The 24,753-nt window shown below is 56.8% G+C and overlaps 2 protein-coding genes across 3 annotated transcripts in view; one reads left to right on the top strand and one right to left on the bottom strand.

The window, feature by feature from the left end:
- ANKH (ANKH inorganic pyrophosphate transport regulator) overlaps positions 1 to 2,062 on the top strand; it is a 44,677-nt gene extending 42,615 nt beyond the window's left edge. Inside the window, exon 12 of the mRNA XM_012721748.1 lies at positions 428 to 2,062. Within this exon, the coding sequence (XP_012577202.1) occupies positions 428 to 541 (114 nt within the window). The 3' untranslated portion in view covers positions 542 to 2,062. The remainder of the gene's footprint in view (positions 1 to 427) is intronic.
- Positions 2,063 to 16,704: 14,642 nt separating this feature from the next.
- OTULIN (OTU deubiquitinase with linear linkage specificity) overlaps positions 16,705 to 24,753 on the bottom strand; it is a 13,380-nt gene continuing 5,331 nt past the window's right edge. Inside the window, exons 3-6 of one of the 2 annotated variants that reach the window (XM_004678061.2) lie at positions 23,934 to 24,077; positions 20,777 to 20,902; positions 19,307 to 19,576; positions 16,705 to 17,159 (exon numbers count right to left, since the gene is read on the bottom strand). In XM_004678061.2, coding sequence (XP_004678118.1) covers positions 16,965 to 17,159; positions 19,307 to 19,576; positions 20,777 to 20,902; positions 23,934 to 24,077 — 735 coding nt within the window. In that variant the 3' untranslated portion in view covers positions 16,705 to 16,964. The remainder of the gene's footprint in view (positions 17,160 to 19,306; positions 19,577 to 20,776; positions 20,903 to 23,933; positions 24,078 to 24,753) is intronic. The other variant, XM_012721883.1, reaches the window with a different exon arrangement.

The raw sequence follows: 24,753 nt of genomic DNA, 5'->3' as shown, positions 1-24,753 counted from the left end.
AGCGGGCTCGGCCCTGAGGGGGGCTGCGGGGAGCGGGCTCGGCCCTGAGGGGGGCTGCGGGGAGCGGGCTCGGCCCTGAGGGGGGCTGCGGGGAGCCAGCTCTGCTGGGGCAGGTCCGACAGTTGGCGGGGACTCCAGAGGGGCCAGGCGATAGTCAGGGGGCCATGGGGAGGAGGAGGCCCCCGCGGGGGCAGCCAGGGAGGGCTGTGAAAAGGGGCCCCCAGGAGGTAGTGGGGGAGGTATAGGGGAGGGGCCCCCTGCCAGAGTCCTAGGCCCGGCCAGGATGGGCACAGCTGGGGTGCAGCCCTGGTGAGGGAACAAGACCCCGGCCTGCTGGCCCCCCCCCCGGGGTGCCCTCCGGCTGTTCTTGCTGGGCGTTGATGTGACGCTGTCACTGCCACCCGCTGACGCGCCGTCTCTGCTCTAGAAAAAGAAGATGGAGAACGAGTCGGCCGTGGAGGGGGAGGACTCGGCCATGACGGACATCCCGCCGGCGGAGGAGGCCGCGGACGCCGTGGAGATGCGGGAGGAGACCGAGTAGGCCCGGCGCGGCCGCCGAGGCGGCTGGGTGGCGCCCGCACGTCCTCTCCTCTCCCGTCGTGTTGTGTTTCTTCTGGGGGGCCGGCTGCTTGGTTTCTGGTGATGGAAGAGGCCTTGCTGGGAAAGGGTTCGAGAACACGCCGGGGCGGTGCCAGGCCTGCCCGCCCCGACGGGGCCGCCAGGGCCTTCGCCACTCTGCAACTCAGCAGCTGACTTCGCGCGGACTCGCGAAAGCCCCGAGACGGAGCGGCCTCGCCGCCCAGTCTCCGCCGCCTCCCTCGGACAATCTCCACTCGGAACCAAAGGACTCGGCCGTGCCATCGCCTGGCCCCGCTGCCCGGCTGGCCGCAGACTCGGCCGGCCCTTGCCGACGCCCTTAGGAATCAGCAGGGTTCAGCTTGACTCTCTCTGGCTTCCCGGAGCCGTCGCGGTGTCCTCCCGCGTGGGGTGGTGAATGCCGGACTGGCCACGCACACCCAGGAGTGGACTCTGGGGACCGCGGGGAGCCCGAGCCGCCGGCCTCCCAGGTGGCAGCGACCACTCTCCACGCCCCACTGCGTTGCCACAAACACGCGGCTCCTGTCTCTGCCTGCCTTGGCACGGCTCTCCCTGAAGGCTCGTCCTTCGCCCACCTTTCCTGAAGATGGCACTAGAGCAAGGGAAATGGAGCATTCTAACTTTACGTTTTAGTTTTTTAAAAGTGAGCTGAAGCTTTAAGTCATACTCTAGCATTCTAATGCCAGGTTGCTGTATCGTCACCTTTGAAGTAGCTGTATCCCCTGGTCCCGCCACTCTCTGTCATAACTATGCGGTACAGTGCGAGCGACTCAAGAGTATGCCTCTGCACCCCCTCACACCCAGCAAGACATTTTATAAACACCGTGGCAGAGTCACTATGTGATATTCCCTGAAATGACCCACATTTGAGATCCATTTAGTGCAGTCTATTTTTCTAAGTTTTGGAGAGCGGGTTTTTTTCTTTCAGAAATGATGGACACAGTTCAATAAATTCCTGATTTCGTCAAATTCCTAGACCGAAAGAACCTAAACACAAAAATATTTTAAAGATATAAATATATACTGTATATGTTATGTAATTTATTTTAGGCTATAATACATTTCCTATTTTCGCATTTTCAATAAAATGTCTCTAATACAACGCAGCGCGTCTCGTGTGCTCAGTGTACCTGCGGCCGGGCCATCTTGTGTCGGTGAACACTGTCCCGTTTGCCGCAGTTTTACCAAGTCTGTCGTTTGTCCCTAAGTGTAAGGGCCAGCAAGTGACAAGAGAACTATCTTTCCTTCTGTGGGGGAGGTTGTAATCTGTGGGGAAGCTGGTACCGGTGGCGGTGGGAGCAGAAATAGAAGCTGAAAGGCGGAAAGCAAGAGGCAGGCCTTGTGTGCGAGCTGTGTGCATGGTCACCTTGCGTCTCCTACTGGGCCGTCCGGCTGCGGTCAGCTCCCTGGGCCTCTGTGCTTCCTCCGGGTGGTGCAGCAGCTGCTTCAGCAGCCCAGCCGTGGGTGGCTGCAGGGACAGACCTGAGAAGGTAAAAACAACATCGTAATTGTACCGGCTTTTTAAAGTACGTGATTAGAAAATTAAACACAGTATTTTTCATCACGCGTATTTTATGTCAGGCTTGTGGGCTCGGAGTGGGAAGATCTCTGTCCGAGTAAATGCTGGAAATGAGGGAAAATGAAGGAAAACTCGAAACAGCAAGCCTTGTGCAACTAGAGACGTTGCTGCCGTTCAGAGATGCCTTAGGTGGGACAGAGTCTCGGCCATTCGCTCTGGGTACAGTTTCAGGGAACGCAGGAAGCCCCCCGAACCCAGACAGGGGCAACGGAGCCATGAACAGCAGGAACCTCCCCCCCAAACCTCGCCACCCCTCGTTCCACACCAGCCCTCACGCACAGCTGCCGCATTCTACAGCAGCATTGCAGGGGGGGGGTGTGTCTGCTTCGGTGCGCGCCGATGCAGACGGCCAAAGCCCACCCGGAGGGGCGTCTCGTCACCCCCCCAGGCCCCGCTAATCCAGAGGAGACCTGCAGCGCACAGGCGCGACTCGGGTCTCCTTTCACTGCAAGTCACGTGGCTGACAGACTTAGAGACGGCGTGCCCGCGAGTCGTGTCAAGCCGTGGTCATTCAGGTGTGGCTGCAAATGCTGAGTGGCTGTGTCCACCCACAGAGCCGAAGCAAACCAAGGCTGATCCTCAGTCAACTGCTGGGGAGCGTGTTTGGGGCGTTCAGAGCCCCGGGCTTCCTTCCTACTCAGAGAGGGGTTCTGCTGGACAGACCTGCTCCCTGCTCGCCTGGAAGGAGACTGAGGTCGTGCTGGGCCGTGCCCTGTCCCCATGGAGGGGTGAGGCGACGCGGGCATTGAATGAGCACAGTCAGACTCCAGCGGAGTCAGGGCCAGCTGGCCCTGCCGGCCACGTGGCCCAGCACGTAGAGACCTGTGTGTGGCCGCCGGGCCCTCCCCACGTGGGAGCCTTTCGTTTGGGCTGGAAGGCCACTGGTCTCCAGGGTACCCCTGCACCTGACTTGGGCTTGTTTCCTGCCAAAAGGCCCCGACTCTGGTAATATTTTGTGAGGGTTGGCTTCGGAAAGGCCCCTAAGGTCCACACCCCCGGCAAGGGGAGGTCTAGTGCCACGAGGCTGGGGATGCCCAGATTGGAAGAAAGGTCCCACGGCGGTGAAAGCACTTGGTTTTCCACTCACTGTGTCCCCATGGTAATTCCGTCGGGAGGTGCTGAGGGAGGAGGCCTGGAGGAGGAGGCCTGGGGACCCACGGAGCCCAGGGGCAGCCTCCCGGCTCGTGCGGGGCCTAGCCAGGCAGCCCTCTTCCCAGATCTGACCAAGGCCACTCATGCCCACTCTTAGATTTAGCCATGCAAAACACGTCCCAGCTCACAGCCCTCCTAATCGCTCCCTGTGTGGGGTCTTGTCTTCTGGAGGGAGGTGAGCCTTTTCGGTATCCTTCGTTTCTAGAAACACGTGACTTGTAAGCCCCGGCAGTTCCCTGCCAAGTGAGAGTAAGGAGGCACCGTAGGCTCCAGGTCACGGAGACGTTCCCCGGCTGAAGTGGGAGAGAGACAGAGAGCGACTGGGGCAAACAGAAAAGCATTTGTACTATAAGTAAGTTACATTACCTTAAACATACGTTCACTTACTTAAAAGTCTTTCTGCCAGGAGCCCTCAAAGTGGTGCCGGGCTACCTCTCCCGGCGCAGTGAGCTGACCGCTGAGGTCTCTACCTACCAAGGCCACGCACAGTCCAGGAACACCGGCCTTTTACGTTCTGAGCCATGCTCTTTCCTTTCCTTCCTTTGTAGCCAAACTGTAACGGGCAGGGCTTCGGACACGGCGGTTCCTGAGTGTCGAGCTGTTACACGGCTCCCGATTCCCTCGAAGCAGCCACGCCCGCCGGCGCTGGCCCCCAGACGCCCGGCGACACCCCCGAGGCTGCGCAGCAGCATCTGATCCCTGGGAGAGCCCGCTTGGAGCACTGCGCTTGGCAGGCACTCGAGGCGCTCCTGTGCTGTTATTTCACGTCTAGTTCTGTCATTGCAGCAGCAACATGTGACATGAGCCACCAGCTGGGTCAACCACACGTCAGACAGGACGGAGCGACGGCCGAACACCCCTGTCTGAAAGGTGCCTGTCGCTCCCTTTTCAAGGATCCGTATCTAAACTTAACTACACAGCCTTACCAAGTGAGAGACGCACGTGACCCAAACAACCCAAAATAACCCATTTGGAGGTCAGAAAAGGTGTGAGCAATTACAGGTTCCGGTTGGTTCTCACACATAATGAGGTGACGTGAGATTTTGAGTTCAAAGGGAGGTTTGATCTATTTGCTGTTGCAGTCTCTGCTATAAGGTAGACCATCCCCTCTTAAACACTTTTTTTTCTCTTAAACACTTTTCCAAGACCTGGTGGGTGCAGAAGAATGCTTTTCTCCAATTCATCTGCAACCCAGGTCTCTAAAAGACCACCAGATTCACGCACTGGCCTGGGCAGAGGGCATGCGATGCCTGTGAGTTAACCACTGAGGTGAAGGGCGCCTACTCACAGCTTTGACCTCACCCCTACAATCCTGTACCTAGGGGCCTCCCTAGTGGCACAGGGGTTAAAGACAGCGCTATCAAGCTATCGCCAGTCACTGCAGCCCGAGCTCGATCCCCGGCCAGGGAGCTGACCCACAGGGAGCAACAGACCATCTGTCTCCCCCCTGCCTCCTTCAGCAGCATATTTCAATGGATCTGCCTATTCTGCTCCCCACTCTGTCTCTGGTGAGACTTTGCACCTCTGATCTGCACCCCAGCTCTTGTATGCATAAATAAAATCCTTTTAAAATAAATAAATCTTTCCCCAAAAAATCATATAGCCCAGAAACACAGAGCCAGCCACCCTTGCTCTCCAGAAGTAAAAGAGGTTTCCTGGACTCACAAGGAGGCAAAGGAGGACAGAGCAGCTAAATGTGCTTGTAAATTTGTGGGAAGCAGAGCTCAGTGGGGTGACAGAGGCGTGTGGGAGTACCCCTCCCTGTCAGTCACGGTGCAGGCCATGCCCCGGGGGCCACTTCCCTAAGGCCTGAGGGACACGCTCCTTGCCCCTGGGGTCAAGGGTGTATTTGGTGAGTGAGGCGTGACCCAGGAAGTGGTGGTAGCACCCCAGGGACGTGACCACCCCCCCCCCCAGGGCCCTGGTGACACACCACGACCTCACATCAGCCACCATGTGACAAGGACATTCGTGGTGAAGGCCCTTCCTGGGCCCTTGGGGTCCGGCCCTGGCCAGCACTCAGTCTGGCTACGGCAGCAAATGATGAAGCCGCCTCATTCCTCCTGCCCAGTCCACCCTGGCCAGGCCTGGGGTCCAAGGGCATCAGGAGCCCCACACATGGGGTCAGGGAGGGGGCTGTCGGTTTGCAGGCTCTTCAGTTTCTCCTCAGTGCTGTGCTCTGAGCTAGGCCGCGAGACCCCTCACATCAAAGTGTAGTTTCGGCCTTGACGGACTCGGCTGAGAGGTCAGGGTGGACTGGTGTTTGCTACGCAGGGGCTGTGATGGGCCCACAGCTGTGGCCGCTCGGGGCACTCACAGTGGGGAGCATCCATAGTCAAGGAGCTTTCACACTCCAATTGTGCTGTAAGTAAAGCGGAAACAGTGGGCCTACACCTGAGATGGATTTTTCTTGATATTCTCACCATTAGTCTGCTTAACAGCCCAAATTACATGTTCCTTACCTGACGTCGGTTTCCAGTTTTTACCTGACGTACAGCGTTGTGCAGCCACCCCTGAGGGCGGGTTCATGGCTGAGAATCTTGGCTTCTCTGGTATAACTGCCAGGCCTTTAATGCCCAACGAGGGGCCTGGACTCACGCAGGCCAGCGGGCAGGGAGGCAGCAAGGCCCCGGCCCCAGCTCCGGGGAACCTCCCGTGTTTACAGGTGCACGCCCCTGGCCTGCTGGCTCACGCTCAAGCACCTGTTGCAATCACACAATACAACCCGGAGGAAAACAAGGCTGCAGGTAGCTGCTGTCAAGGTGCGAAAGCTTGGACAGCTAAAACCCTTAACCACTTGAATCACTTTCTAAACGTCCTGCCTGTCCCGTTTAAACAGAATCTGTTCCCACAGATTTTAGTTTGTATTCAAATGAGTTTTACTTCCCATAACTCTAGTAAGGTTTTTTTTTTTTAAATATTCACTTACAAGAATTGGGGTGTAGGCCAGAGGTGTGGGGAGTGAGCGGATTCACCAGAAACAGAATGAGGAACAGAACAGGCAGAGTGACTGAAATCTACTGCTGAGGGGAGCAGCGGAGAGACAGCAGGGGTGTGCTGCGCCCTGGGGGTCCCTCCCTGGCCGGGCCCAGTCCTGCTGCAGTGGCTGGGGACAGCTTCATGGTGCTGGCTTAACCCCTGCGCCACCAGGGAGGCCCAACGTCAGTAATGTTGACAGTACTTCCCTGAAGTCCAGCTTCTCCACACACCTATAAAATGGGGATACCGAACTGCAAGAAACCTGAGGCAAGAGAGCAGAACCAAGCTAGCTCCCCCCGCCCCCAGCACCTCAGAGACGCCCGCTCTGCTCTGACTGAGAAGCGCTACTCTCCTTGAAACCTGCATCCTAAACACAAGGACAGGGGTGCTGGTGGCTGTCCCTGTACGGGAGGATGTCGAGCCTCACCACATACCTGCCTCCGGCGGACGGAAGCATCTCCTGACCTGCTTGAGACGGCACTTCCCACCGCTTTGAGGTAACGCCCAGCTTGCAGGGCAACCTCCTGTTGCCTCACGCCACTGCGCTCTCCGAGCTCACGTTCTACCAACAGCACCCGGCCGGGCGCCTCTGCCCGCTCCCACGCCAGCAGGTGCAGCTCAGCGGGCCTCATCCTCCCGGCCTCCCCCACCCCCATGAGGAGCAGACCTCCCAGGAGAGGGAGCAAGGCTGCTCCTCCACACTTTCTCCTGACACCCCAGTGAATTGCTCCATCACCTGGAAGCCGACCCTGCCGCCAACTGCAGGCAGGGTGTCCCTAACCCCGCAGCTCACTTCCATCCCTTCCCCTGTGCCCTGGTTCGTCAACCCGGCTTAGCTCAGAAGATCCTTGTCGCCTAGACCCTCCAAATGCCCTGCTTCCTTCTGGTGTGCCCCCCACCATTATGCTGTAAATGGTATCTGTAGTGTTGCAGTGCACAACCTGCACAGCCGCTCCCAGCAACCTGGCGCCTCCCCTGCCAGCCCCCTCCCCGCCCTCACCTCCAGGCACTGTTTCATTATGAGAACACAGGGCGTCCGGTCCAGAAGCAGTTGCGTGACCATGAGTTGGATCAAGGCTTTGAAACACCTGACTCTAATCTCTCTGCCTATCTATAAATTACCCTAACCCACGCCCGCCTCACCCTATACAATGGTGAGAAACTTCCAGAAGGTTTACCCTGCTGAGAGCTTGGATGCACTCAGAGATAGCATCTAATGGGTTTTCAGGTTCTTGTCAACGGCAGCAGTTTGCCTCTCCTGAGTCTTCTTTCCCTGCACCACTGCAGGTAACCGGGGTGGAGGCCAGACGGCGTGGCTGGTATGGTCCTTCTGCAGACAGCAGGCTCCAGTTGTCTAACCCGGACAGGAGTAAACAGCATGGAGATTTCACAGCTCAGGGCGCCGGCTGCACCCACAGCAGCTGGGCATCCTCGTCCTATCTCCCGGACTCGTTAGCGCTGAGCTACGGCAGCCCGGGGCCAGCCTCCTCGATGCCAGAGCAGGTCTTGCCCAGTTCTGGTCCACGCCGACATGGGTGTCCCGCAGGGTGATGGATGGCGGACAGAGGCGCCCCTGTGCTGGGGCCCAGTGGCATGAAGCGCCTCCATGGAGCATCCAGGAGCCGGCTGCTTTCAGCAACGCCAGGTCGGGAGAGCACTTCGGGATACAGCCAAGGACAACCCCCCACTCAGCCAGAACCCTTGAACCCAAAGACCGAAACACCACGAAGACAATAAATGGCAAACTCGCCATTCTACGGCACCGCTGAAATGCTCACACCGGAGTCACGTGACATGCGCTCTGGCTCTGGAGGCCGGTGGCTGAGGACCTGGCTGTGGTCGCCCCCGGCCCCCAGCCCGCAGCCTGTGAGGTGCTCCCAAGTGCATGCACAGGGGGTGGTGTCTCTGCCAAGCCTGACGAGGCTGCACCCCAACTCCGCGCCCCTCTGCTTCTCCCAGGACCACTACCCAGAGCTCAGCGGCCTCCCTCAGCCGACAGCCAGGTTCTCAATGCTCTTTACTTCCATCTTTGGAAGGAAAATCTTTTCAGGGAAAGAATAAGTGGTCCTGATGCCCAGGCCGCTCCCCTTGTGACTGGGAGTCCAGTTCGGCCTGCTCCGGGCTGCTCAGTCTGGGCCTTTCCCAGCTCCCTCTGCATAGTCGGGGCTGTTCCTCCAGCTTGACTTGTGCCTGGCCTGCAGGAGTCACCTCCCCGCACCTCCTCAGAGGGGTCCCAGAGAGCTCTCCTCCCCCGCCTCCTTGCTCTCTGCTGCCTTCCCTCAATACCCTCCTCAATATCCCAGCTGGGCTGTGCTCCGCCCAGCACTGCCTGCTCCCCTCCGGCCTCACCCACCCGAGTGGCTGGAGTGGATCTCAGACCCTAAGAGCACCGGCTCCTACATACAGCCACAGCCAGTCTGACCAGCCTGAGCTGAGACTGAGAAGGCGGAGGGCGGGGACCAGAGGCCGGGTACAAGGGAAGAGAAGCCCTTCCCACCCCCAGGGACAAAGCGCCCTGCACCTGGCCAATGAGCTTCCGGCACTCCCACCTTTCGTAGCCCCTCACCTGCTTTCAGCCAACAAAATTAGGCTGCTTTGTTCTCCACCCCAGCCCCCCAAGCTTATAACATTCCCCCCGCCCCCTCCAGGTGGATCTGCATTTTCCTCCTACTCCTGGCCAGTTGGCAAATAAAACTATTTCTCCTTCCAGTCCTGTGTGTGAGCCCAGGCAGAGACCTGCCCTCGTGGGGACCCCTTGGCCGAAGCCATAGCCTGAGGCTGCAGGAGCTCTGGTCTCCTGTGCCCCAGCCTCCCCCGCCCAGCGCCCAGTGGCCCCCACTGCCCGCAGGGCGGCCTGCGGATAGCCGGTGTCAGGTTGCTGTGGGGGACTTGACAGTGGGGGCAGGCTGGCCTGGGCTCCCTGCGGAAACAAGGCCCCAAGGGCAAGAAGGACTCGACAGTGGTGAGCAGCAGCTCCATGAAGCGGGGCCACTCTGCGTCCTGCTCGGTGTCCCCCTGCTCAGAGCGCCCGGCCTCCCGCCCGGTGACACACACCGGCCCAGCCCTGCGCCCTCGCCCGTCGAGGACGTGAGCGCCCAGAGCCGGTTAAGGACAATGTGGAGAGAGGTTTTCTTCACGGTTCCATTGAGCCCCTCTCCTCAGGGCTGTGGGTGTGCATGTGTGTTTGAGGAGAGGGCGGGGTTCCCCAACACCGAAGGGTCTTGAGGAGACAGTCCCAAGGCTTAAAGTGGGTCCCCACAGGACTGGGGACTTGGTGTCCCCTTGGCACCGGCGAGTCGGATGGGGCAGGTGGGCAGGCTTTCCCGCGGGCCAGACCTGGGCTGTGCGTGCTGACCTGGGGGCGCTGGGGTCCTGAGGGGTGCGCAAACCTTAGAGAAAAAAGCGGGAGCATCACCGACTTCCCGGGTATACACAAAGCCAGAGACTCGGGAAGAAACTCACTAGCGCCCTGCTGATACTGTGAGGACTGAAGGATTCGATGGTCTCGACTACTTGCTGTTAGAAGACGCATCTTCCAATAGAGGGGACACCGGCTAGTGTCTGTGACCTTGACAGACACGCAGAAAACCTGTCAGAGCCCTCCCAGTGGCACAGGGGTCAGAGCGCAGCTCTGTGAGGCCGTCCACAGCCACTGCCGCACGAGTTCGATCCCCGGCCAGGGAGTGACCCCAGGGTGCTACAGACCTCACCTGTCCTGCCTGGGGCTGCCCTCAGCAGTGTGTTTCAGTCATCCCGTTTGTTCTGCTTCCCACTCTCAGGTGACTCCTCTCGCCTTCCACACCTGCACCCCAGTTCTTAAAAAAAACTAAATAAAATCTTTAAAATCTTAATAAAAAATAAAAACTTTGAGCGCATCAGGCTTCCCAGAACCCAGTCCCAAGATGGGGTCACCACTGCATTCACGGGGTGCGTGCTCACGCCCCCAGCTTCACCTCGAGCGGCACAGCGTGCTGTCAGCATTCACCTGCCCTCAGCTGTAACTAGGGTTCGATATGGGCAAAGGGCTCAGAGGGACATTTGAAAGGCACTGTCCAGGGCTGTCCCAAATGTCTACCCCAGTGAGAACGGCCCAGATCAGAAAGACTGGCCCAACACATGGTGATGTGGAGGAAGGAACCGTGGCCCCACCAGTGAGTACAAATGGAAATAGGACGCAGAGCCCCGCGGGAGCTGACCCAGGAACGCGAGTACAGGAGAAGCTCGTGCCTGGGTTATCGGCAGCCCCACGCACCACCAGGCAGGGGCCAGCCTGCACCCACTGGCAGAGGGCCAACAAGTGTGGGCGCTGCTCAGCCGCATGGGGAGCAGTGGCACCTCTGGGGACAGCAAGGTGAGGCGGGGGTGATGCTCAGGCTAGAGCGTCAGTCTCCCACGACCGTGCACTGGCCGGGTAGCGGTAACCAAGGAAGCCGGCAAAACGAGTGTTCAGACGTGGAAAACACACTGGTTACCAGCGAGGGAAGGCTGGAGGGGCAGGGGCTGGGGATGAGGCCCTGAGCTCCTGGGGAGGGGGACATACATGGAGGGGTGCACTTGGACCCCCCAAATTAGCTACTTGTCAACTTCGACTATAAATGCTGCTGTACGTGACTGTAAAGGGTCACGTGCCTCTGAGCCCGAGGCCAGGGAGGGCCTGGAGGGCCCCAAACTCCGAGGGGCCAGGGAGCCCGGCCCAGTCGCCTGCAGGTTTTCGGCAGAGAGCCACAGCTGCTCTGTCCTCGGGGGCAGCACCGGGAGTGGATGTCTGCACCAGCCCCCCACACCCAGAAAGTCAGGTCATGACCAGGCCCTTCCCGGCTGGTGAGGGAGGGGAGAAACCCGAGAACCCAAGGTAACCCCACCGACGCGTGGAGCCCGACGCGTGGAGGCCGCCGGGAGGGCCATGCCTGTGCGTGGGCCTACTCACGCCTCCCACGGTCGGTGGCTTTTTGACCATTTGATGCTTGTAAAAATGTTCCTAAGAAATCCCAGCGGGGCCCAGAGTTGTGCGCGTTTTCCTGACACGCCTTGGGTAGGTCGCAGCGCCCGTGGGAGTGAGCGCACCAAACCCCGCACAGAGGGAAAGTGTGCTCACATCTCACACTTGCGGCTGTTTACTAGGCGAAAGGCCACTTGGCTGCCATCTGCCAACCACCCCTGCTTTCTGATGGCTGCCCAGCCCCAGCCAGGGGCTCCCCAGGCACCGAGCGCGCCCCAGTCTCTAACTCACTTCCCGGGACGGCGGGAAGTCAGGTCTCCAGGAGAGGCTGACGTCACTCTCCACCCCCAAGGACGCCCTGGAAAGCAGTCTTCCAGCCACTGGCTTCTGACGACTGCCGGCCAACTCTAGGCCTCGGGCCGAGCTCCGCTGCCCCACGAGGGTCTGCAGGGCTCAGGACATGGCAACTCGCGCACCGCCCCCCTGCTGGGCCGGGTCTGAGGGCCCGTCCTCAGAGCCTCTGCAGCACTGCACTCCCCTTTCAGGGAACGTTCACTAGGGGCTGGGCACCGCAGGCATGCTGGGGTGCTGGGGAGAGAAGGCACCAGGCCCGACTCTACCAAAGTCCTCCCAGGGAGGCACCCAACACAGGCAGGCTTCAAGGTGTCATTTCTGTTTATTTTTAGTGCATCATTTTTACAATCCTTAGCACCCTGGTTTGTTCAAGAGGATCAACAGCAAAGCCCAGTCGGTGAGGCCTCCCACACCAAGAACAAGGCCCAACAGGTCATGGAGGAGGAGTCTCACCCCGCGAGCAGGCATTAGCTTGGCTGCCCGCGGGAAGGAGGCCCCCAAGCAGCCTAACCTGAGGGGACGCTGTTTGGAACAGGTGGCAGTGGACAGATGCTGACACTCACTGGGTAAGCAGACTGTGCCGGGCCAGCCTGGCCTGCCCGTCAGAGCCCTGGAGAGGAAAACATGCCGTCCTTGGCAGAAGGGAGGTTGTTACTCTCCCCAAACCTCTAGTCCAGAAGTCAGGAGCTGAACCCAGGGAAGCAAGAGCACACTTTACCCGAGCTACCCATCTGGCGTTTCCACAGGGAGCACCAGCGCCTCCGGCCATGCGCTCCCCGGGCCACGCGCTCCCCGGGCCACGCGGCTCCCCTGGCCACATGGCTCCCCGGCCACGCGCTCCCCGGGCCACGCGGCTCCCCGGCCACGCGGCTCCTGGGCCACGCTCTCCCGTACGGTGCGCAGGCCGTTCGTGAATGCGGAGCAAGGCACTTCTCAGTTAATACAAAAAGCTGTGTTGGAGTTCCTCATTAGGCCCGACCGACCTGAAGAAAGGCAAATGGCCACGACTGGCTGCCGCGAGCCCACATGCTTGCCTCGCGTTCCCGGGCTTAGGCAATTCCGTTCCTAACGCAGACTTGTACTCAAGAGACCAAAATTAAAATAAAACTCCCTCGGAGTTCTCCCTATGAAAAGCCCCAGCATAAATGAGCACTCAAAATACGCTGACATCCAGTGGTCAGAGGCCTGGAACAGAAACAGTTAGTGGCTTATGGGCATGACATTTCAGTACTAACTACGCAGCCGTTGTACCCGGGCGTCACGGCCACTGTGCAGGTTAGTTACACCTGCTGACCCATCCCACCATCCCAGTACATTTTATTCTCAACGGGAAGGACAGCCCTCCTCCACCTCCCAAAGGCTGCGGGGCCCCCCACACTGTGGGGCCCCAGGAATAAGAAGTTGTGATTACAGAGCAGCGCACACCCCACATCCCCGCCCACCTTCCGCTCTCGGCCGGGCCCAGCTCACCCCACTGCTGCTGCCACCGGGGCGGGGGAGCAGTCAGATCACTTTAGTTTTGTGCTTTTTGGCGGCTCCAAGTCTTACTCAGAATGTCCATAAAAGCCCACAACAGTTGTTACTTCTAACAGAGGTGTGAAGATTCCCGAGGCCTGAGAATTTTCTACCTGACAAGCTCAAGAACTGGAAAGTAAAAGAATGAAAGGATGCAAAGGCAACACCTATTTCTGCTTCAGCTAAGAACAGCTGTACAGATGGCAAGTGAGCACACAGCAACACACACAGCAACACAGAGCGGCCTGCTGCTGGCCTTTGAGGCCACTCGTAGCTAGGCCAATTCTAAGCACAAGGAACAGCAATGTTTCCAGGTCAGTCACACGCCACCTGGATCCAAGTTCAAGAGCACACAGTGGGCCTCTGTCCTGGCTGCCCCCTCGCTGTCCTGCGTCTGAGTGCCACCCCCGCAGGCTGCATGGGCAGAAGCGGTGCGGCAGCTGAGGAGGGGAGCAGGAAAATGAGTCTTGGTCAAAGTGTTTATTCCCTGGAGCTGGTTATGGGGGAATTCTCGTAGGCTTCGTTGGGGATTTTGGGGCACTTGGCATGAGGGAGACGTTTCAGGCCCCACTGTGCTTCAAGCAGCTCCCGCGCACTCCCAGGGAGACCATCTTCCTGCCAAGACCACGGGGTCCAAGAGCTCTCGCAGTCACCTCGGGGCTGGAGGTCGGCACGGAGTGGCCACCCCTGCACGGTCATCCCGGTGCTGCTCTAAGTCGGCCATCCCCATCCCCTGAATCCACTGGCTCTCAATTCAGCTTCTGTCAGGCTGACGTCACCGCCCTGACCAAGGCCAGGGTGAGAAGTGGAATGAAGACTCTGGGCAACCGAAAGTGCGTTTTGAAACAGGAAATGTTATTTCTACAGGGAGTGAGTCATCGTGACTTTCAGATGCTGTTTCTTTGACAGCTTTGCCTCTCTGATCCTGCTAAGCCTGGAAAACAGCCTGAGAGCAAAATCTAGTAAGACCTGAGGAAGTAACTTAAAATAAGCGCATCCTTTTTGCATTTTTATCAATATGGTAGTTAAGCCAATTTCTTCACACATTCCCACAATACCTTACACAGAACGAATTATAAAGTAGGCAATGTAAACAGTCAAGCTGCTCAGGAGTCCAGTTCAATTTCTGAAGCACAGAGACAGCTGACCATGACTCTCGGACTATTACACTCAACAGTGTAACAGGACCAGCGGTCCACGCACGCACCCCCAGGGACAGGCGTCCCTACTACAAGCCCAATGTTTGAAGCTGTATTTTAAAAAAACATTAAAGAATGAATAGTAAGCATTTCCTGTCACAGCAGAAACCACTGCAAGGGAACATCAGAGCCAACAAGAAGTCATTCTTGTAACTTTAATCTGGCTTCCGGGAACCTCCTTACTCAGGCCACCCTCGCAATTCCCTGTGAAAAACATGAAGCCTCTTCAATGAAGCCCACATTCAGAGCATAACTGTGATCAAACACTCTAATGCGTAACATCTACCAAAGGCGGTGACTCTTGCTGACCAGGTAATGGGGAAAACACCAACAGAACAGTCTGCGTAGTTGTTTGTGGCTCTTCCGAGTTCTCTCAAATAAAGAATTTTAAGTGAAAGTAAAACTTACATTTGAATAAAAAAGGCTTTCCCCACTGGCGTGGGCCATGCTACTCATGCTGCATGACAAAGGTCTGGGCGTGGGGGAGTCTCCCGAAAAGTCAGCAGGCTCCACAGCTGGCTCTAGCCACTTCCCTTCATTTAACGGCCGTCACTGCAATTCTGGGAATACTGTGTGGTTACAAGTTGACAAACAGATTCAGTATTAATGTCATTTCTGGTCTAATATATGCTTGTAACGTGGGTCCCGAAATTCTTGAGGCAGACGATAATAATACAAAGTCTAATGTTTCTCAGTGTCTCGTTTTGTGACTCATCATCGTAAGTAAAGCTGAGTTCTTTAACAAACTAGCCTTGAAAGAACGACTGGAAGCAAGCCCAGTGCCAGTTCCCACTGAGGTTTTGCTTTAAGACAGAATGCTTGGGCAAAGCAAGTGGAACCAGCAATATACACTTTAGCACAATTAAATGCCCAAAACGTCACTAAAGCCCAAGATGTCATTAGAAAACTGCAGTCCTAATAATGATCTTTTGTTCGTCAGCCTTAAACAAGATATGCCCTAGGCACATCATTGCTTGAGCATAATGTCAAATAACCACATAGAGCAAGCTTTGTCTAGCACCTTTCATTTCCCTGAAACTGCAGTCATACACACTAATAAAGGAGGGGGGGGTCGTCATGACCTAAAACGCTTTGCAGATTTGCAGCTCATAATCTATTATAATTGTGTACACCCTGATCTAAAATGCTCTGTAGCTTTGTGATCTATTATAATTGTGTTGTGTAACTACTGCTTAAAGATTCTTGAAAAATTAAACTACAAAATACCAGGGAATACAAAATATATAAATAAAGACCTTCTGAGAGGCTTCTTGGGAGATGCTTGCCACCTGATCGAGTGCCTGTGTCTCCTCACTCATCTTCACCGACACCATCGTTTCCTGTGGGAACACTGACACCCCAACTGCTGGAGCTGGCCTCGGCAGCCCCCACATACAGACTAGGTGGCTTATAAACTGTCTTGCATCGGCCCGAAGACGCTACCTACTAGAAAATAAAGCTCAGTACTTGAGGGCAGCACCCACCCCCTAAGTGGTGCCAACTCAGGTGCTGCTGGGACAGACCCAGGAGGCTGGGCTGACGGCTGGCACCAGCGTCTGCGGCCCAGTTCCCCACGGATGCCCAGGCCCAGGCCTGCAGGCCGGGAAGGCTGCCTCTCGGGCTGCCCAACCACATCCCTGCTATATTCGGCACTAGTTACAGCACATGCTCCTTTTGCAGTTCGCTTAGGACACATCTGAAACTCTGCTGTCGCTCGCGTCCTGCCAGCAGGTGAGTTGTGGGAATTTGCAGTGGGTGTACCCTCAAGAGCACAGTCACGGGAAGGCTGGATTCAGTGCACCCCACTCAGCTCTCAAATCCAGTGAGAGCCCGGAAGGCAACCTGGCCTTCATTTCCTCCTGTAAATGCAGGCAGCTCCTATATTCTGTTGTGACTCTCAAACGGTGAGTCCATGAACTGGAGAAAGCGTGTTAGTTCCTGACACCAGAGCTCAACTGCTGGAAGCACCCACCGGCAGGTAGCACACCCCTGCACTCAGCACCAGAGCCAGGGTGTCCGTGACCCAGGGCTACCACATTCTGGAAGAGCACGGACTGCCGGGAGTCACTGCTCCCAACCTGCAGCCCATTCTCCAGTCTTTCACTGTCAGACCCAATTCTTCCTCTGCAGACAGCTGCTATGACAGCTTTACTTAATGTGCAAACCCAACCACTGCTGTGTGGGCTGAGGGTGGGGAGGCCTGGCCACCAACAGACCCTACCTACCCCAGAATTCCTCCAGGAAGCCCAAGGCATGGAAAGGCACAGAGACCCATGGCCACCAAAAGAAAAGAAACTATTATCTTCAAATAAAAGCAAAACTGAAAGCCAGTATGCCATTAGAACAAGCTTTGATTTGAGACACCAAGAAATACTGCTCTTCAAAACGAGTGTCCTCTGACATAAAAGTACTTGTTTTATGAAAAAAATGTAGTTTGCACCTTCTGACAGGTGTGCTCTGAAGGTCCCCCACAGAATATATTGCATCACAGGTAGGGGAAACTTAGTTCCTTCTTATTGTCCAAAGCGAGTCTTCAGAACATCCCCGTCCAGCGAGGCATGTGGGCCCCAGAGTTCTCACAGGTCATGCAACAAGACCCGCAGGCCCGAGCCCAGGGCTGCCTCGCGCGTGGCTGCATCACACATGGCTCTCACAGGCTCGTCTCCTCACACACCCTGACAGGGATGTTGTAGTGCCGATCGTCCTCCGCGATCAAGGTCACCACTGGCCAGTCTGGTGGGGGCTCGGTGGGGTAGACCGTGACGAACTCTTCGGTGCTGTATTTGGAGAGCCGGTACACCCGGATGGTGTGGCGCACTGCGTACGCGAGGAGGAACATCTCGACCTGGGAAGAGAGACACAGGCCTGCTGAGGGGACACTCGGCAGCCACAGCGACTGCCAGCTCCACCCCTGGCATGCCACGGCATGTGGGGCGTGACCTGGCCAAAACCCTCCTCCCCCCGGGCGCTATCCTTTGCTGTGTGGCTGCTGAGAAAAAGCAGATCGTCTGAAACAGATCAACAGGTCAGAGGTTTGATGAGGGACTTGTCTTGAGTCTATGGAAAGAGCTCTCGCAACTCCCGGACAAAGCAACCACCCCGCTTAACAACTGAGCCGAGAGCAGACGCGAGGCTGACGAGCACATGAAGTGTGGGCAGGGCCGCCAGCCGCCCCAGGGCGGGTGCCTCACTCCCACCACGCCGGCCGCAACCTCACGGACGGGGTGGAGCAGGGCTGTTCTTTGGAAGCTGAGGAAAAGGGTCTGGCGCTTGATACAGCTGGTTAACACAACACTACGGGAACTTCACGGGCTATGGTTAACGTCACGGGATACGAGCTTTTCTTTGCCTGAGCAAAGCAAAAAGAAGCATGGGCGAGGATGGGTTGCTGCAGCACCGTTGGCAGGAAGGCAAGGCAGAGCAGCTGCTTTAAAAACAGTCCCTCAGGAGCTGAAACAGTTACTCTACGGCCCAGCAACTCCACTCTCAGGTGCACACCTAAGAGAACTGAGAACACGCCCAAATTCGTGGCCCAAATTCGTCGCCACAGCTAGAGCGCAAGCAAGCCAAATGCCCAACAACTACTGAGCAGATGAGTAGAACGTGAAGCCCCCTCTGGAACGCTACTCGTCAGAGGGAGGGTGACGTGCTGACACGTGCCACTCCATGCTGACTCCCAGCAGTGCCAGTCACGGAGGCCACGCTCCCTGCGACTCCACTCAGGCGAGGTGTCCAGAGCAGGGGAGTCTAGTGTCGCAGACCAGCACGCCTCAGCGCGCTGAGGTCACAGCTTCCTCTCACGTGGTTGATCATGTGGTCTGAAGCCAGGGGCGGAGATGGCTGCAAACCTCAGTAACGCGAACTACAGACCACCGTGCTGCGCACTTTAAAAGGGCAAACTTTATGGTATAGAAATTACACTTCACTAAAGCTATTATTTTTATAAAGTGGCCTTTCCATTACAACAGACCTGGTGGGTACTCAGAAAGGCCCAATTTTAGTTTAATATGCAAACCAGACATGAATACCAGGCTTTAATTGCAAAGCACTTACTGTGGCCAAGGAGGCAGAGGTGACCCCAGGACAACATCTGAAGAGAATGCTCTCCGACCCTGCCTGGCTTGCGGCGGCAGCCCCTTGCTCGCTCCCACACCCCAGGTCAAGGAAGCAGAGCCGGGTGTGGAGGGAGGAAGTGAGGACTCCGCATGGCAGCCTTAATGCTGCTTTGCGGCTGGCGATTCCACTAAAAAAAGACTTAGGACAAGTCAGGGCAACTTAACGACCAGACCAAAGAGAGCGCGAGGTGCGGTGAGCCACAGGCAGCCGGGAGACGGCCCTGTACCGGGCTTCTGGGTAAAGCTCCAAACTTAGTACATCTGTGAGAGATCCAAGAGCAGGTGGACGCGACTGGCTTCTGCGACAGATTGTCTATTTTTAAGGATGAGCCTGTAAAGCCGCAGCTGCCAGGCTCAACCAAGGGCCAGCAGATGACCCTCCCACCCGGTCGCTGACCCGCCCACCCACGGCAAGAGCAGCACAGGCCGAGATCCGCCAGGGCCTGTCCTGTGAAGACGGCCCAGGGTTCTTTGGCCCACTTCACTGAACAAGGACAGTCCGGCTCCCTGGCATGGCGCAGCCTGGCTGACCCCGCGCTCAGCGCAGGCGTGCCTGTCACGGTCACATGTCGGACGGCTGTCGCAGAGAAGCCCGCCCCCTTGTCCCGGGGGACACCCCAGCAGCCTCCTGCCAGGCCGACATGGTGAGGAACTGAGGCCTCATGCCCAAGGCCAGGTGAGTTAGCCATGCTGGAAGTGGACACGCAGCCCCAGCTGAGCCCCCAGGTGGCTTCACCTGAATCATGTGCCCGAGACCTGAGCCAGAGCCACCCACGAGGCTGCTGCTGCTGAAGTCCTGCTGCGCAAAGCCTGTGCAGTCACTTGTGTGGGGTAAAGTTGCTGCGGAGGCCAGTATGTTCCCACAGATACAACTCACCTGTTCCAGGCCACCAGTGTGTCCCACCTGGTTTAAATGGTTCCTCAGCAGCTGGCCAGGGTCATTTGACGTGTCCCGAGCAAACAGAAGCACAGAGAAAAAGGGCACTTCCTTCCCCTTCTCTTTATCATCGTACAGTTCGATGGCTCTGTTTAGCATGAGAAACTTGACAGCTTCGTAGAGGCTATATTCCTCTTCTTCATTTGTGAACAGTTCATCACAAGCTGCCTGCCGTGCTTCAGCAGTTCTCATCTCCGCCAAGCCTGCCCACTGCAGCAAGAAAATGACATCATCACGTGCTTTTGTTCTGGACATCCTGGTGCACTCCCAGACCACGAGAGCAAAAGCACTTCCCGCAATGGGCACCAGGGCTGCTACCGCACTCTTGCATGGCGCCCGCTCCAGCCCAACGGTGCTCCTTAGGCTGCACAAAGTCCGCATTCACTTCCCCACCATTAGCTTGAAATGAAAGAACACGGCACTAAGGAGAGGCTCAGGTGATAGAGTGGAAACCGCGACGCCCCTAACTGCCCAGGGACGCGCGCGAAGCAGCGCGTCATATTCCTTCTGGGAGCTGGGGTGTGTGCGGGTGGCTGTGTGTGAAGCCGGCGGGCAGCTCCTTCTCCTGCCTGGAAGGAGCTGGCCGGGGCAGGCACTACCCAGAAAACACCAAACCAAACTGTACACCTGAAGATGGGCAGAGAGAGGCGAGATTTCCAGAACGTTAAGCTCATTAAATTTCCCCTGTGAGGTCTTACAGACCTGGGTACACTCGAGTGTGAAATGACTAAACCGGAAGTTTTTTCTGACTCCTGGTCAAGGAGAAAGCAGGGTGCTAGGTATTCAGCTAACACCAGGCAAACTCTTTAAGAGAACAAGAGAATCCTACAAGCAAATGTGCCAACTGACTGAGAGTAAGAGGTGTCAATGCAAAGACAGTTCTCACAAATACAGTAAAAACTGCTCCTCCTGAAAACCACTAAAACTTCAAACAAAGGGAAGCTCTCACGGCGACAGCCCTGCCGTGGGACTCTCTCCAATATCTGAGTTGAGAGCTGGCACCGCTTCTGTTTTGCTACAGTCAGTGACTTGTGCTATTTTCCAAAAGTGACCTACTTCTCCTATTTCCAAACCTTAAAACATGAACGTAACTGGGAAGAATTCGGTCCATCTGAATTTCTATCTTCGCTGACACTAAGAAATAGGGACAAAATGCCATCTCCAGGCTCGTCATGACTTAGAACAAGCACTGACAAGACTTAAGGTAAACATTTCACTGAACTCATCTCCTCCAAGGAGGATGCTGTTGCTCGTTCTCCATTTCAACAAACACCTCAGTCTGTGTTCATTTACAATGATTTTAGCCACAAGTGCGGGGTGATCCACCGAGGGAGGGTCAGAGGGGTCCACTGGGCCACCGGGAGCAAGAGCTCTGAACTTAGCAGAGGGAGGAAACCACGCGTTCCAAACCTTCTTCCTCAGCAGAGTGAGGGACTCCTTAATTTTATCAACCAGGTCCTCGCTCTTCCCCTCCAGTTTCAGTCCAAGTTTCCACTGCTTGATCCAGCTGTATTTGCTTATGAGTTTCTCTGGTAACTAGAATATCGAGAGAGAGAGACAGCGGGTTAATGTCCCCAGATGTCCATCACATGACGCAAGTCACAAAGCTGCCCCAGCCCACCTTTGCTCCCAGGCCCCTCCCTGCCTGCCCACCTGCGTGAGGAGCACATCCAGAGGGCGCTCAGCAACTGCCTGCTGAGGAGGCTGCCGGAGTGCAATGGGATGTGGGCAGCGAGCCGCAGGCCCTTCACACAAAGCTGCCCAGCACCCTGCTGGGCCCGCCTGCTCGTCCCTAGCACTCCCTCCTGGGCTCACTCAGAATCGCTCTAGGTATGTGAGGTGTCCAGAATAAAGTCAAACCTGCTCCTTCCCAGATGCTGAACGAAAACCCCTTTTCTAATGTTAACTGGTAGACTCAAAGTCTCAAAACTCAAAGGAACAACACTGTATCTACTTGAACTGCCTCATAAACAGTTTTCAGATAAAATCCACCCAGCAGGAGAGGCGGGGTCACCTGGGCAGCTGATGGGCCACTCTGCCTGCTGCTTTCCTGGCACACTTGCTGCTCTGTGGCCCTAATCACAAAGGCATCTGGAAGGCAAGCTGGGACACCGCTCCCACCCCACCAATGACAGCATGGGAACTCAGGTGCGCCTCACAGTCTGGGTGTGTCAGGAGAACACCCACATAATTAGGCTGGGCACAGGCCTGTCACTTCACTGCTCTAAAATTCAGAAAGGAAAAACAAAGTGCACTTCCAAGTCAAAAGACCCCCAAGATCAAGTCACCTCAACACGGGTCACAGGAAGCTGAGTGGGTTAACAGTAGCCGAGTCCCCACAAGGCCACGTGTTCGGTCCCACTGCAATCTGGGCCTCTAGGCCCCCTTCACGAGCAGCAAGTCCAGTTCCCCTTCTCAATCTACAGCGAGCATGTGAAATCAGGGTGGTTTATACTCTGGCAAAAAATCAAAACCGTAACAGTCGTAAAAGCAGAGTTTCTCACTAAGGGGACAGTGGGGCTGTGGCCCCTCATCTTAAGATGGCAAACGACCACTTCCAGGGTCCCAAGGGCAGCCCAGCTCCACACTGCCGTCCTGCACTTTGGCAAGAAGTGGCAGTTGGGCACAGACCTCCCTCAGCTTTCAGGCTGATCACCAGAAGCTAAAATGCCCTCAAGTGGCAAGAGGCTGGCATCACAAGCGGGCACGGAGCAGTACGGCTGCTCTGAAACACACAGCACAGGGTGCGGTGTTTCCTCTGTTAAGGCAAGTATTCATTTTTTAAAAAAGAGTTCTTTATTCATGCATACAGAACTGGGGTGCAGGCCAGAGGTGCAGGGGCGCTGAGAGGACTCACCAGAGACAGTGGGGAGCAGAGCAGGCCCGCTGAAGAAGTGCCCTGCTGCGGGGAGCAGCGGGAGGGCCAGGAGAGGGCTGCTGCGCCCTGGGGGTCACCTCCGGGGTGGGGATGGAACTCGCACTCAGTGGCTGCAGCTCGCTTGCAGTGCTGCGCTCTAACCCTCTGCACCACCAGGGAGGCCCAGAAAGCATTAGGTTTAAACATGAAGCAAAGGGGAGGGCGTACGTACCGCCAAGCAGAATGCAGTGGCCACACAGACGCGAGCTGGGAAGGGGAGCCCAGAAGCCCACCTCGGCAGGCCCAGCACTCAGCACGGCTCCCGGCCGGGCGCCCCCGCCCAGGGGGGCGAGACCCTGCTCCGGCCCTCGTGGCCTGCAGAGCCGCCATAGCTTAGCTGTCTGCTACCCAGTGTCACAGTGTGGATTTCTGGGGGTGCATAGACCCCATAGAAAGTCCACAACATGATGTGCAAAAAGAAAACTATGCGGAACCGGTAAATTAACTCCGAAATTGCTCACTCCAAAGAAAACAGGTGACTATAATTTTAAATATAGTTAAGAGATCGTGACACATGGAACACAGCCATTTTTTCTACTAAGCACAGAGAGACCAGACTTCTAGAAGAGGGGAGACTTAATAAGCAGCAAGACTTCACCAGGAAAACCATGGCCAGGAATGCTTAAGGAGACTAGTAACTAGCCGAGCGCCCCCTCCCCTGGCCCAGGCTGCTCTCCCCAGCACAGCCTGCCCAGAGTGCCCGCGGTGATGGCGTGACAGCCAGGAGCAACAGCGTGTCCTCCCTGCGCTAACCCCTGCAGGGCTCTGGCCCACAGCCTACCCCACCCTACGCACACCACCGCAGTCCTGCCTCTCCGAGACATGCAAAGACTCAGAGAACTGGAAACCAAAGGGCCAGAGGACCGCCGACTCAGGCACCAACGCACCGGGCCCAGTGCAGAACAGCCAGACCAGACACCTCCAAGGTCAGGGTCGGGGCCCAACTCACCCAAACGCCGAGACTGGGATCTGCCAGGAAGCCACGGCAGGGCACCAGGGGGAGGAGGAGGCTGGACGTCAGAGGGGCAGAGTGGGCAAGGGTCAGCCTCCCAGGGGCAGAAGCAAAGTCTGGGGGCTCTTCCACTGAGCTCAAATTGAGGGAAGCTCAGTCGAGCGCTCCCATTTCCCCTGACTGTCCTAAAACCAAGTATATGTAGGAGGGAAGACAGCAAGATGCTGCCATGGCACACGGGCGGCAGGTTTCAGACCCGGCTGGCGGCTCCTTACAGGCCTGGGACAGAGCCCAGACCCGCGCCCGCCCGCACCTCTCCAGTTAGCAGCCTGGCAAGGCTCCCCACGTTTTGGAGGGTGCTGGAACCGGAGCGAGAGCTACAGAAATGAGTCCTTTAGCCCCGGCAGGTTCTCAGACAAGCCTTAGTAAAAACACGGACGCTGAGGGCAAAGTGCCCTCAAGTGTTTACTGCCCTAAACAGTTCATCGGAATTGTTCAAATAAAGTTTACCACTTTTCTCTTCTGGAAAATACCACTGTTTTGGGATGCTTTATCACAAGGTGAAATCAGCCAGCTGAGCAAACCCACAAGCCGACCTCGTACTGCGGACGGCACCGGCAGGCACCACAGCAGAAAGGGGAAGTTGTTCTCCCAAAGCCAAGTGGGAGCAGGCGGCTCAACCCGCGGCGGCGGCCTACCAGCATGAGCTCCGGGTCCTGCAGCCAGGGCGGCGGCGCCGTCAGCTGGCTCATGGCCTGGAAGAGCGTGGCCCTCAGTGCGCAGTAGTTGTCTCCACGGACTCGCCTGATGGAGGTGAACGTCTGAGACACCTCCTCGTAGCCCTGGGTGGAAGCATCAAGGATCAGTGGGGCATCAGGGATTTCAGGCAGGGGAGGGTCTTACTCCTGTGGGGAAACGCGTGCCTCAGGATTTGGGAGAAGACACAGGAGACGCTGAGCTCTCCAGGAAAACGCTGATTCCTCTTTCTTTAATCAAAGACGGTAACAAAAGTCAGTGCTGTTACCAAGTGTGTACTGAATACAGCACAGAGAACACACAGCAATACTGCAGGATTAAAGCTCTAGTCACCCCCAAGCATGATCGAGGACACTGCGGGGCTTGGGGGTGCTGACCCCCCCACCGCGAGGAAGGTGCAAGTCTGCTTATACCTGTTGAGTCCCCAAGACTACACCACCAGCGGTCTGCTGGTGACCGGAAGCCTGACTGGCACCCGAGCAGCCAAGCTGCGGCCGGCGGTGCCGCGCCTGCGCGTCTCAGTCAGCGGCAGGCAGGGGGCGGCGGCAGCGGGCGCGCTGGGCTCCCCCAGCACCTGCCATAACCCTCACCGACGCCAGCGCCAGCATTCTGGAGGGTCTCTGCGGACCTCACACTCCTTGGAAGAGAGACTTGTACTAAGTTTATGTCTGTATTAAAAAAAAAAAAAAAGACGGCCCTCCCTGGTGGCGCAGCGGGTTAAAGCACAGCACTGAGAATCTAAAGCCGCTTCCGCATGAGTTC

This window comes from Condylura cristata, unplaced genomic scaffold, assembly GCF_000260355.1.
Source record: "Condylura cristata isolate star-nosed mole 26May11 unplaced genomic scaffold, ConCri1.0 scaffold00007, whole genome shotgun sequence".
Taxonomy (NCBI): domain Eukaryota; kingdom Metazoa; phylum Chordata; class Mammalia; order Eulipotyphla; family Talpidae; genus Condylura; species Condylura cristata.
The sequence above is the reverse complement of the archived record's forward strand: the minus strand, read 5'-3'. Positions and strand labels throughout refer to the sequence as shown.